Source organism: Rhinopithecus bieti, unplaced genomic scaffold (assembly GCF_001698545.2).
Source record: "Rhinopithecus bieti isolate Rb0 unplaced genomic scaffold, ASM169854v2 scaffold_6782, whole genome shotgun sequence".
NCBI lineage: Eukaryota > Metazoa > Chordata > Mammalia > Primates > Cercopithecidae > Rhinopithecus > Rhinopithecus bieti.
The window spans coordinates 2,067,991-2,080,623 of record NW_016805866.1 but is presented as its reverse complement, the minus strand read 5'-3'; the positions used below and the strand labels follow the sequence as shown (position 1 = coordinate 2,080,623).

Here is a 12,633-nt window from a genome sequence, read left to right as displayed (position 1 = left end):
ATCCATGACGTTTGCTGGGTTCGTCATCACAGGATCGGCAGGATGTTTTCCCTGTTGAGTGATGACACTGCATGTGTCAGCATAGGGACTTGTTTTGTGTGTGTGTGTGTGTGTGCGTGTGTGTGTGTGTGTGTGTTTGTTTTTGAGGCTGCAGTGGGGCTAGTTTACATGCTGCTGTCGTTGAGAGAGGAGGAATCTGACTCTTCAATTTTACTGTCTTATCTTGGCCCGCAGCCATTACCACATTGAGTGACACACATTTGACAGGGCTTGAGAAAGGCATCATAGGCAGAAGCCAGTGGGAATCAGCTCTTTGTGCTTGTGGACCCTGCGCTGCTGTCTGGTAAGATCTGGTTTGGGAGACCTGCTCTCTCCAGGCTGTCTGCATATATCTGGCCTTGTGGTTGGCGAGGATCTTAGGTGAGGGACTTGGAGAAGAGGCTTCTGGGCTTTCCATCCTTTATATAGCTTGGGGTGTGCTGGCAAACTTTCACATGGGGAGTTTCCTGGACATTTCATTACAGTTCCATTGTAATTGATATTTGTAAAGTACTTAAGTTGGGTGATAGTCTATGTATACTGTATTCTGTTGTACCTTTTTGTGACTGTGACTCCAGGGTTAGAGTGTTTTGGCTGCAGAAGACCTGGACTCAAGGGTTGGTCTATCACTTCTTGGAGTGATAGGAGTGACCTTACACATGGAACATCGAACACACCTGCTTGTTATGGCTTCGACTTGATTATTCTTTGGGTAAGACCTTATTATGAAAAAAAGTCAGTTAGCCACTGTGCTGAGATTTGTAAGCTCTTCCACTTAGGAGCCTAGAGGAAGCATTTTAAGAACCTTAGAGTACCAAAAGGGCCTGGAAACACTAAAAGTGTTAGGTAAGTCACTTAATTTTTCTCAGCCCAAATTTCTTTATCCATAGAAGAATTAGAGTACTACGTGTCCTACTTAACAAAATGGTTGTTGAATCAAGTGAAGTATGGTATGAAAATGTGTTTCTGAAAATTATAAATTCTGTATAAACATTAGTGGTTTTTAGAAAGCATCGTGTGCCAAAACTAATTGTTTTAAAGAACAAAAAAGCAAAAGCTGTTAATGTTTCTACTGAATTTCCCACGTAGAGATTATTTACTGCAGATGATAACCTGTAGTAAAACTTCCTAAAGTTTTCATTGTGCACCAGTTGGAAGGCTGTGAGTTAAGTTGTTCTAGAAACTATCTGAATATTGTGTATATTCAGTTAATAAGAACTGATAGTCAAGGTATATAGTAGCTCTTTTGTGGAAGCACATTAGTTTTGGATAAATTCAGATTTTATTAATTCATTATTAGATCAAGAGCTAGGTTCAGGTTGTAAAAAGATATTATTACCATAAACAAAATTATGTCAATTAAGAATCTTTCTATATTCCTAGAACATAATTGCAGTGTGAGCAAAGGCTAGACCGTTGCAACTAATTTAAATAGGCCTAGATGGAAAATGTTTCTCTAACTCACATTTTTCACTAGCACAGATATTCCCTATTCTCTTACTACAAATGAATAAGATCACTTCATTTCTGTTTTTCTTGATTGATAAACGATGCTTGGAGATACCATCTGGAGATTGTTGAGTTTCTGCCAGAGATTTGAATCAGACCCTCAAAGAGTTACCTGCCTAAGGCAAGAAACTGGACTAATTTAATAGAAAAAGAACATGCTTTTATTTTGCCAGCTGGTAAAAGAAAGTGAAAGCGTTTTGAAAAGTTTTAATATTTGTTTTGCAATGATAGTATTATAGATGACAATATTTCTAAAATACAATAATTAGGGAAATTAGAGAATCTAATTGCTGAAATTTGTGTAATTATTTACAAGTGTGATATGAAGACTTATCTAGAAACCTTGATGCTAAAGACAGACATTTCAGTATAAAAGGTGAGGGCATGACAGGAACAGAGTGAAGTAAGGCAAGTTGGAAACCACCCCAGGCCTTTTTGTGGGCAGCACTAAAAGCCCTAGACCTTTGTGGATTCAGTATAATGTAATGGTTATCCTTTTACATTTTTTGTTTGTTTGTTTGTAAACAGATTTCTGCCTGGCAGATTGACCAACAGCAAGAGGGGCTGATCTGTCTACATTCTGAGTACTGCCCTTGGCAAGACACCTAGGACAGACCCCGGACCCAAGTCCACTGTACTACCATACCCCTACCCCAGCCCACCCCAGACAGTATTCTGGGGTTCACCCAAGGTCAGCAGTGTGAAGATGACCAGTGCCTTTTTAGCATGACGACTTTGGACCATGTGATTGCCACCCACCAGTCAGAATGGGTCTCCTTCAATGAAGAGCCACGCTTTCCTGCCCACTCGCAGGGTAAGGAGTGCCTTCATTTCCTAAAGCAAAGAGATTGCCAAACAACCATGTCTATTTGTTATGGCTTCTACTTGATTATTCTTTGGGTGGGATCTTAATATAGAAAAAAGAGTCAGTTTCTTACTTTCTTTCTTGAGATCTTAGAATCCTAAGTGGAAGAATTTACACACTGAAGAAGCATCTTGGAACCTTAGGGCCCTAAAAAGAAGCTTGGAAACACCAAAAGTATTGGCTCTTTTCTCCCAAGAAACAAAAACCTAGTATTTACCAAGTGCTTTACTTTCAGCCTTTTCAAAATGTAGTTGTTAAAAGTAGTCGTTAAAAATGACAGCTCTGGAACCAGAGGGCTTGGGTTCAAAGCCCTGTTGCACCAGGAATGAATGATATGCTTTTGGGTAGATTATTTATTTAACCTCTCCAAGTGTAGTTTCATTATCTGTACAGTAGGGGTAATCAGTACCTATCTCACAGGTTGTTGTGAGGCTTAAGTGAATTCATACATAAAAGTGCTTAGAGCAGTGCCTGGCATGTGGAAAGAGCTCAGTACGGTCATAGTTGATCATAAGGAGGATGACTGTATTGACTTTAGAGAACTTGTGCTCAGGGATGAAGGTCAAGGTAGGATCCAGGAGATATTTGCAGAGACATGTCAGTTGATTCTGTTCTACTGCAGCTACCAGTGCCTACTGAAGTCATCCCACCTTCATTTGTAACACCTAGGAAGTGTGAGTCAACAGGTATGCTCTCTGATATGGTGGCCATGTGATTATCAAGCCCCTGAAATGTGACAAGTCTGAATTGGGATGTGCTGTAAGCATCAAATATCTACACTAAATTTCAAAGACCTAGTTTAAGAAAAAAAATTACATAGCTAATTAATTTTATATTTATTACATGTTGAAATTACAAATTTTCAACATATTGGGTTGAAAGGTATGTTATTAAAATACTTTCTCCTGTTGTGGTTATTTTTTTTCATGTGGCTACTAGAACATTTAAAATTACATATATAGCTCACATTTTATTTCTGTTTGACAGAGCTATAGAGGCTTTGAGTACTTGCAGATGGACCAGTTGGCTAGTGATGGAAGAAAAGATTTTTATATTAATTATTTGATTAAAAAATTTCTAAAGAAAAATTGACTTCTTTTGTTGTACAGCTGATGAATTTCAGCACATGTATAGGTTTGTATATCTACCACCATAGTCAGGATATAGTGTTTTGTTGTTGTTGTTGTTGTTTTGAGACAGAGTTTCGCTCTTGTTGCCCAAGCTGGAGTCCAGTGGCGCAATCTCGGCTCACTGCAACCTCTGCCTCCCGGGTTCAAGTGACTCTCCTGCCTCAACTTTCCAAGTAGCTGGAATTACAGGCATGTGCCACCACGCCCAGCTAATTTTGTATTTTTAGTAGAGACGGGGTTTTGCCATGTTGGTCAGGCTGGTCTCGAACCGCTGACCTCAGGTGATCCACTCACTTCGGCCTCCCAAAGTGTTGGGATTACAGGTTTGAGCCACCACGCCTGGCCAGTTTTTTTAATTTTCAAAAAAAAAAATTTGAAGTCTGTTAAATTTTCTAGGGCCAATCAAGTGATACAGGGCTACAGGAATAGCCTCTAGGTTACATTCAGCTGGTCATTAGTGCACACGGGTGTGTACCTGGTGTCCTGTGGCTGTATATAGCGTAGACTGCAAAGAGTTTGAAATTTGAATTTGAATGTCTTCTGACAAAAGTGCTGCTGTTTAGCCACAGTCTCCACCAGTCCCTTTTGCCTTTCACTTGTCCTACTTGACGCAGGTATATTTCTTACTTGACCTCTGTAAGCACTTTCCTTTGTGACCCCCAAGCCCTGGAGTACATGCTGGGATAAGAATAGTGAAGAAGGCTCCTAGTCTCTGCCTGCCAGGGTACTGACTGGAGACATGCTGAGCTTACAGCATTTACACAAGATTGGGGAAACAGTCATTTCACATGGAGTCAGATGGGTGTGACTCTTTCTTCTCCCCACTCACTGCAGTGGTGCGTTGTGCTGGCACCCCATGGCCATCCTTAGTTTTTGCCTCCATGAGATGGCTCTGAAGAGCGGCCTTCCTCACATGATGGTGGCATCTGGTATCTGTTTCAGGGGGCACGGAAGAGCACCTCCCAGGACTGTCATCTTCCCCAGACCAGTCCGAGAGCTCCTCTGGGGAGAACCATGTGGTGGACGGAGGCTCTCAAGACCATTCCCACTCGGAGCAGGATGACTCCTCTGAAAAGATGGGCCTCATCTCTGAAGCAGCTTCCCCACCTGGGAGCCCTGAGCAGCCCCCACCTGACCTGGCCTCAGCCATCAGCAGCTGGGTTCAGTTTGAAGACGACACGCCCTGGGCCAGCACATCTCCACCTCATCATGAAACAGCTGAGACAGGTGAGGGGGTAGGAAGGGCCCAGCTTGGTTATACGCTCAGCAGGGATGCTTTTCAGTGAGAGTTCTGTAGGGCTGCCAGGATTCCATTTCACCTGCCGCCTGCCCCTGAAGCACCAGTCACACAGGGGAGAGCAGACGGCGTTCTCATCTGGTTTAATTCTGTATCTTGTTTTTGTTGACATAAGCATACAAAAGAATTTATGTGTTCTAGGACATTTCTAGTCCTTTACTCTTGTCCCTGGCTGTTGACTTGTCTTTAAAATAATGCATATATATTTTTCTATTAGGGATTGGAATTATATTTACTCAGCCCCTAAATCATAAGCACCTTACATATAGAAATGAATGTTTCTGCTGGGTGTGGTGGCTCACGCCTGTAATTTCATCACTTTGAAAGGCTGAGATGGATGGCTTACTTGAGGTCAGGAGTTTGAGACCCACCTAGCTAACATGGAGAAACCCCGTCTCTACTAAAAATACAAAAATTAGCTGGGCATGGTCACGCACTTCTATAATCCCAGCTACTCAGGAGGCTGAGGCATGAGAATTGCCGAACCTGGGAGCAGAGGTTGCAGTGAGCTGAGATCGCACCACTGCACTCCAGCCTGAGTGACAGAGCGAGACTCTGTCTCCAAAAAATAAAAAAAGAGAAATGAATGTGTGTGAACGTGTGGACCACTGACCATGTCTAAGCATGTCACCAACAGGATTTGTTAAACGTGGATATTCTCACACTTCAGAACTCTTGAATCCGAATCCTCATGGGTAGGGGTGGTTGTACATGAGAAATATCTTATTTTGTGGCATTTCAATGGCCAGAAGCTGCACTGGGGAGCTTAGTAAAGCTGTAGGAGTTGTTAGTCCCCACCCTGGTGACCTGGCTACTTCTTTGTCGTCCACCGAAGTATGCCACAGGTGATTTGGATAAGCTTTGGGACTGTATTAGTTTTCTATTTGCTGCTGTAACAAGTCACCACAAGTGTAGTGGCTTAAACAACATGAGTTTATCATCTTATTATTCTGTATTTCAGAAGTCCGTCATGGGTGTCACTGGGCCAAAATCAAGGTGTTGGCAGGGCTGCGTTCCTTTCTGGAGGCTCTAGGGGAGAGTCTGTTTCCTGGCCCTTTCCAGCTTTCAGAGTCTGTCAACATTCCTTGGCATATGGCCCCTTCCTCTGTCCCTAAAGCCAGGAATGTGGCATCTGTCTGTGCCTTTCTTCTGAAGTCACATCTTTCCCTGACATCTGCCTCTATCTTCCATTCAGGACCTCTGTGGTTACATTGGGCTCACCAGGCATTAAGGACCTCTGTGGTTACACTGAACTCATCAGGATAATGTCCCCATCTCAAGGTCCTTAACATAATCACATCAGTAAAGTTCTTTTGCCATATAAAGTAATACATTCACAGGTTCTGGACAAGATGTGGACATCTTGGGGTGGAATGGGAGGCATTATTCTGTTGGTGCGTTAAATGTTTTCCTAGTGTCACTTTTAAGGCTGATTCCTTTGTTTTTCAGTGTGTTTTCAATACCAATAAAAATGATTTTAAGAAAATATAAAACAATTCTGTTACATTTATATTTTTATGTAATAATTTGCACATTTATGTCTATTTTCATATTTAAACATCAGATTTCCTTTTTTTTTTTTTTTTTTTTTTTTTTTTTTTTTTGAGATGGAGTCTTGCTCTGTTGCCCAGGCTGGAGTGCAGTGGCACAATCTCAGCTCACTGCAACCTCTGCCCCTGGGGTTCAAGTGATTCTCATGTCTCAGCCTCCCGAGTAGCTGGGATTACAAGCACCTACCACCACGCCCGGCTGATTTTTGTATTTTTAGTAGAGACAGGGTTTCACCATGTTGGCCAGGCTGGTTTCGAACTCCTTGACCTCAGGTGATCCGCCTGCCTCGGCTGCCCAAAGTGCTGGGATTACAGGTGTGAGCCAGTGTGCCCAGCCTAAACATCAGATTTCTGCATGAATTGTCGCTGAGTTACGACTCTCAGTGCAGCATAGAAGAAGTGACAGGCCCAGACAGGTTTCCCTTACTGAACACCTAACTCTGAGAAGGCATGTAGGGAAAAGTTACCGAACACTGGGCAGTGAATGAGCACAGAAGTGTGTTCCTTCTGCTTAATATGATACATTTACTGCATACTTATTGTCTCAGTTTCTGTGCTCAGTGCCTTAACTACATCATCATTCATGTACTCCTTACAACAATTGTATGAGGAAGATATTTATATTAATCCATGTTACATATGGTGGAGGAGACTCAGCCAGACAGTGCTTTGGGAATTCAATCAAGGTTGTGTGCTAGGAAATGGCAGGAGAGCTTCCGCACTAGCCCATCCGGCCCCAAGGTCTTGGAGCAGCCTTCGGATGCCCTGTGCTCTCCTTTCGTTTGCCTCACTCTTCCTGCTGCTGCTGCTGCTGCTCTAGTACTCTCTGCCCCCTCATTACCCAGGAGGCAGTGGGGGCAAGGAATGGAAGGTAAGTGATGGATGGGGTGCTCTTTCTCCACTTTGCTGCCCTAAAATGGCCATGCCTTCAGGTCATGGATTATATTCATGGCATTGAGATTCTTTCACATCTTATCTTTAGCCTCAAAGATTTCCTGATTGCTCAAAACTATTTATATGATAGTCAATTTGCTCAACTCTTCACTGATTTTTCCAAAATTCATTTTGAGATTAGTTATAATTATGTTGCCTCCATCTGACTGAGGATCTTATCTTGTGACTGACAATGCTTTTGATATATTGTGAAAGCTTTACCCTTTAAGGCAGCAGTTCACAATCTGGCCCATAGTCCTTGGGGTCTCCTAAGACCCTTTCAAGGGGTCTTTTGGGTTAAAATCATTTTCATTCTAATTCTAAGATGTTATTTGCCTTTTCACTGCTTTGACATTTGCATTGATGGTAAAAAAAATAACAGCAGATAAAACTGTTGGCCATTGTCTACTCACAGTAAAGCAAAATGTCTATTTCACCCAACAATATCCTTGATGAGGCAGTAAAAATTATGAATTTTTTAAAATTGTGATTCTTGAGTATGTCTTTTTAACATTCTCTGTGACAGATTGGGAAAAAATACGTGAAACACTTTTGCTCCATATCAAATCGTAATAATTGTCTTGAAAAAAAAGTATTTTTTTAATTTTAAGAATTCAGTTTAAAATTAAAGTTATTTTAAAATTATTAAAATCGCATAATGCAAAAATTTCTTAATGAACAAAATATCAGTATTTTACAGACAAGATCCAACTAACACTTGCATGACTATGCCACACTTGGCCCACCCTTATCCTGGACCTGGTGTTGCAGGAATTTTCCTAAAGTTCAGTTAAAGATGGGGTCCTTGTCCATCCCACGGCCATGAAAATTCAAGCTCGCAGATGGTTTGAAGGGTAAGTAAGGCAGGGCTTTATTGGGTGAAAAGGAAAAAAGAGGGGAAACAGGGGCTCTGAGCAAGGCCAGAATTCATCTAGAGTGCCTCCAGCCCACAGCTCAAATCCCAGGTTCCACACAGGAAGAGGAGGGGCCAGGCTCTTCCCTGCTGCAAGTGGCACAAACCTCTGTGGCTCCACCCCAGTGCACAGGCCAGTTGGAGTTTTTCCGGGGACCTCCTCCCTGCTGGCTGTCTCACTGGTTCTAATAAAATTTCATTTACAGAAATAGTCAACCTGTGAGCCATGGTTTGCTGCTTTGATTTTGATTTGATATTTTTAATATACTGTGTTAAAATGTTGTTTTCATTACTGAGTTTTTTAGCACCCCCTTAAATTTTACATCCGAGGCAAGTGTGTCACTTGCCTTAATCCAATCTCAGCCCTGCATTGTCCTAAGAATTTAAGATTTATTAATATTGCCAGAGAATAAATCAAGAAATGACAGTGTTCAAATGCATGAAAGCATAATTTTGAAAACTGCTCAAGTATAACTAATTCCATCTGTTCATATGTGTGAAAATTTCACTCAACCCTGTGGAGATGGAGTTCTCTACCTTAGGAGGGTCCTGTAGGATGGGTTCCCAGCAGACTTGATGCCCAGTCTGTAGGCAAGAAGCAGAAATAAACCGTGAGTAGGGCCGGCCCCACCTCAAGAAGTGTTTCTAACCTAGAAACCCAAGGAGCATAGAGAATGGTGCACAGCATTAGAGTGGTAAAGAAAATGGCAATAAACCCAAGGGTCCAGTTCCAAATTTTCTGCCAATACCCAACTTGACCCATCAATGAACCTAAACTGAATGAAAAGCTGCAGGGTACATTCCTATTACCCAAAGTAACCTCTCCCACATAAGCTAATTCCCTCTTGGGTTTCCTCCCATAGATTGTGTTTAACAATAAGGATAGAGTAATTGGCAGAGCTAAGGCCAATTACACAGGAGAGACTAGGCGTTAGCCCCTGCCTCCTGCCCCCACATAATGGATAATGTAGACATTCCCCAAGTTACACAGTCATTCCATTCTGGAGGCTGTTGTGCAGCTCAGATTTTAATTTGAATCTAAAATGTTTGAGTACATGTGCTATATATTGCAATAATACCACCTATGTAACTGCAGGCATTATGCAGAAATAACACAGATGTTTGCAGCAAGTAGAGACGTGTGAGACTTGCTGCAATCACTGCTGCCTGCTCTGTTGTTTTGGCAATACTAAGCTGAGTAATGGCTCCCAAAGACACCAGGTTGTCCTCCCTGGAACCTGTAAATATGATCGTGTTTGGGAAAAGGGTCTTTGTAGATGAGATTTAGGATTTTGAGATGGGGAGGTAATCCTGGATTATGTGTGGGCCTTAACTGCAATCACATGCATCCTTATGAGAGTGGCAGAGGGCGATTTTGCTTACACAGAAGAGAAGGCACTGTGGAGATGAAACAGAAAGAAATTTGAAAATGCTGATCTTAAAGATGTTAGTGACGAAGCCACAGCCAAGGAATGCTGGCAGCCACCAGAAGCTGCAAGAGACAAGAAACAGATGCTTCCCTAAAGCCTCTGTGGGGAGTGCAGTTCTGCTGACATCTTGATTTTAGCACAGTGATTCTCATCCCAGACTCTGGCCTCCAGAACTATGAGATAATAAATTACTGTTGTTTTAAGATACCAAGTTTGTGGTAATTTGTTACAGCAGCCGTAGAAAACTAATGTACTAAGTCTCTAAAATCTTAAAATGGAACCCTTTGCATAAGGCTGAGAATGAGTCAGTCTGAATTAGGGGAGCATCTGTAGTGATGGAGAACTTTTTTTCTTTTTTTTTTTTTTGAGATGGAGTCTTGCTCTGTTGCCCAGGCTCTGGAGTGCAGTGGCGCCATCTCGGCTCATGATGCAGGGTATTTTTTAAGGAGATGTGTGCATGTCACTGTGCTTTGTCCCTAAACCTTACAGCTCCTTATAATTTACTCATTGAGTCACCAGATATTTACTAAGCACTTCCTCTGTATAGTTCTGCTAGGTGTGGATATTCAAAGACATAGCACAGTGCTTAGAATTGAGCAGAAATCCATTGGGCTTCTTTCTGGATCCTCTAGTAGGAAACCAGAGCCAACCTGTGCTCCTGTGATTACCATCTCTTGAGGTTGTCTTTCAACCACTACTTGTCTTTTTGTTTTGAAGTTTTTTCTTTTTTTTGAAATGGAGTCTCGCTCTGTCACTCCGGCTGGAGTCCAGTGGCGTAATCTCAACTCACTGCAGCCTCCCTGGGTTCAAGTGATTCTCCTGCTTCAGCCCCCAAATAGCTGGGATTGCAGGCACATGCCACCACATCTGGCTAATTTTTGTATTTTTAGTAGAGACCGGTTTCACTGTGTTAGCCAGGCTGGTCACGAACTCCTGACCTCAAATGATCTGCCCTCCTTGGCCTCCCAAAGTGCTGGGATTACAGGCATGAGCCACCGTGCCTGGCCTACATGTTTCATTTCATACAGCTGAGAATTTGGAACTGGCTCTGAGGAAGCAAAGGAAGAAGTGGGTGCTGGGAGAATTACTTGCCTGAGCAGTTCATTTTATGACAGGTGCCTCTATTGTCTCTTCCTGTGAAGGATGAAATTCAGAATTTAGAGCAACTTCCCTTGTTAGTTACCATTTACTTCTGGGGCTTCTCCAAAGCTCTTACTCAGTTTTATCCAGTTTTCCTCACTTGGAGAAAGTGGGCACTACTGACCTAGGATAAACTTTTGTCTAAATTGGCCACCTCGCTGTGGGCCAAGTAGTGCGCGTTGTGCCCACAGCTAGGTGACCAACTTAGACAAAATGGCCCTCTCGTGCTTTTTGTCTAATCTGACCACAGAGAAATGATTTGCCCATCAGTTTCTCATTTATCTACTCTAAAATGCTCTTCTTAGTTTATTAATTTCCATCAGTCAGATGTTAGATCTATTTTGGGCTACAGCTTCACTCATGTAGACTGAGCAAACTCTTTTTAGCATGGATAACACAAGAATGAAATGGAATTAGGGCAAGAGAGATGTTTGGTGTGCTGTATTTAAATGCAAAAATTTGGAATTTTTGGTGAAGTTTGGAGTATGTAGGTGTGTCTCTGTGCATGCAAGAAAAAAAGTTCAGCCAGAAAAAAAAGGATCAGTGGAAACTAATTTTTGGCTTTAACCCTTTTCCCAATCACATCAGCATCACTGGAACAAACTGACTCTTTCATATATGTAATATATAGTTGTAATGTTTAGTTTCTTCCCGTTTTATTCTTCATACTCCATTTACTTCTATTAAGAGTCCATACTTTCTGATCAGGTGTCTTCTTGTCGGGAGAGATGTAACAATGTTTATCTTGCTACCTGTCTCATGCAAACCCTCTGTGGATGTTGTTTTGTGAGAAGGTCATAAGAGAAAAAGGTGGTGGGAGGAGAAGGAGGAGGAGAAGTGGAACTGATCAGTGCTGTTCCTAGTTTTAATTTCTGGAAGAAAAAGTGAAACCTTCCTTAGCCAGCTGTTTCGTACCTGAACATCCTGGCTTGCAGAGAGAAGTTGGGAAAGAGAATAGCACACACACACACACAGGGAGCAGCGAGGTTATTCGGGGTATTCCTTTTCCATACCCCAATTCCCTTTCTTCCACTCTTTGAAGTTTTTCTGGCAGATGAAGAGTAAAAACCAAAAGAATACATCTTTTAAACTGTGCCACCTAAGAATAAAGCCAAGCGAGCATTGGACTTCCGCCTGGAATTGGAATGTACTATTTCCCTAATTAAAATGCCACAAGGCTGTAGGCATAGTGGAGTTAGGTACAAAGAAATTGTCACTAATGGTACATCTCTTATTTTTTATGGTATTTAAATGGCTAGAAGCTGCACTGGGAACCTTAGAGAAGCCAAGGAGTTGTTAGTCCTCACCTTAGTGACCCGGCTACTTACTTTATTGTGCATTGAAGCATACCAAAGTTGATTGGATAACCAGGAGCAACAGCTGGTAGGAAAAACAACTCCAGAAGTGCCTAAATCATCAAGGCAACCACTTTGTCTTGGACTTTAATTAGGGCAGGATTTGAAGTGAATAAGTGCCATCATGGTTGGCCACAGTAAAAAGGAGATATATAGTCTCCTTTAGAAACATATGATTAAAATTGGCCGGGCGCAGTGGCTCACGCCTGTAATCCCAGCACTTTGGGAGGCCGAGGCAGGCGGATTACAAGGTCAGGAGTTCGAGACCAGCCTGGCCAACATGGTGAAACCCCGTCTCTACTAAAAATACAAAAATTATCAGGGTCTGCTGGCGGGTGCCTGTAGTCCCAGCTACTTGGGAGGCTGAGGCAAGAGAAACTCTTGAACTCGGAGGCGGAGGTTTCAGTGAGCCGAGATCACGCCACTGCACTCCAGCCTGGGTGACAGAGTGAGACTCCATCTCAAAAAAAAA

The 12,633-nt window shown here is 42.3% G+C and overlaps 1 protein-coding gene across 9 annotated transcripts in view; it reads left to right on the top strand.

The window, feature by feature from the left end:
• STON2 (stonin 2) overlaps positions 1-12,633 on the top strand; it is a 177,185-nt gene that overhangs the window by 36,349 nt on the left and 128,203 nt on the right. For 6 of the 9 annotated variants that reach the window (XM_017873856.1, XM_017873857.1, XM_017873851.1 and 3 more), the window contains 4 exons: positions 235-343; positions 618-751; positions 2,077-2,362; positions 4,486-4,770. In XM_017873856.1, coding sequence (XP_017729345.1) covers positions 2,275-2,362; positions 4,486-4,770 — 373 coding nt within the window. In that variant the 5' untranslated portion in view covers positions 235-343; positions 618-751; positions 2,077-2,274. Of the gene's footprint in view, positions 1-234; positions 344-617; positions 752-2,076; positions 2,363-4,485; positions 4,771-12,633 lie in introns of those variants that run through there. The other 3 variants (XM_017873858.1, XM_017873855.1, XM_017873861.1) reach the window with 2 other exon arrangements.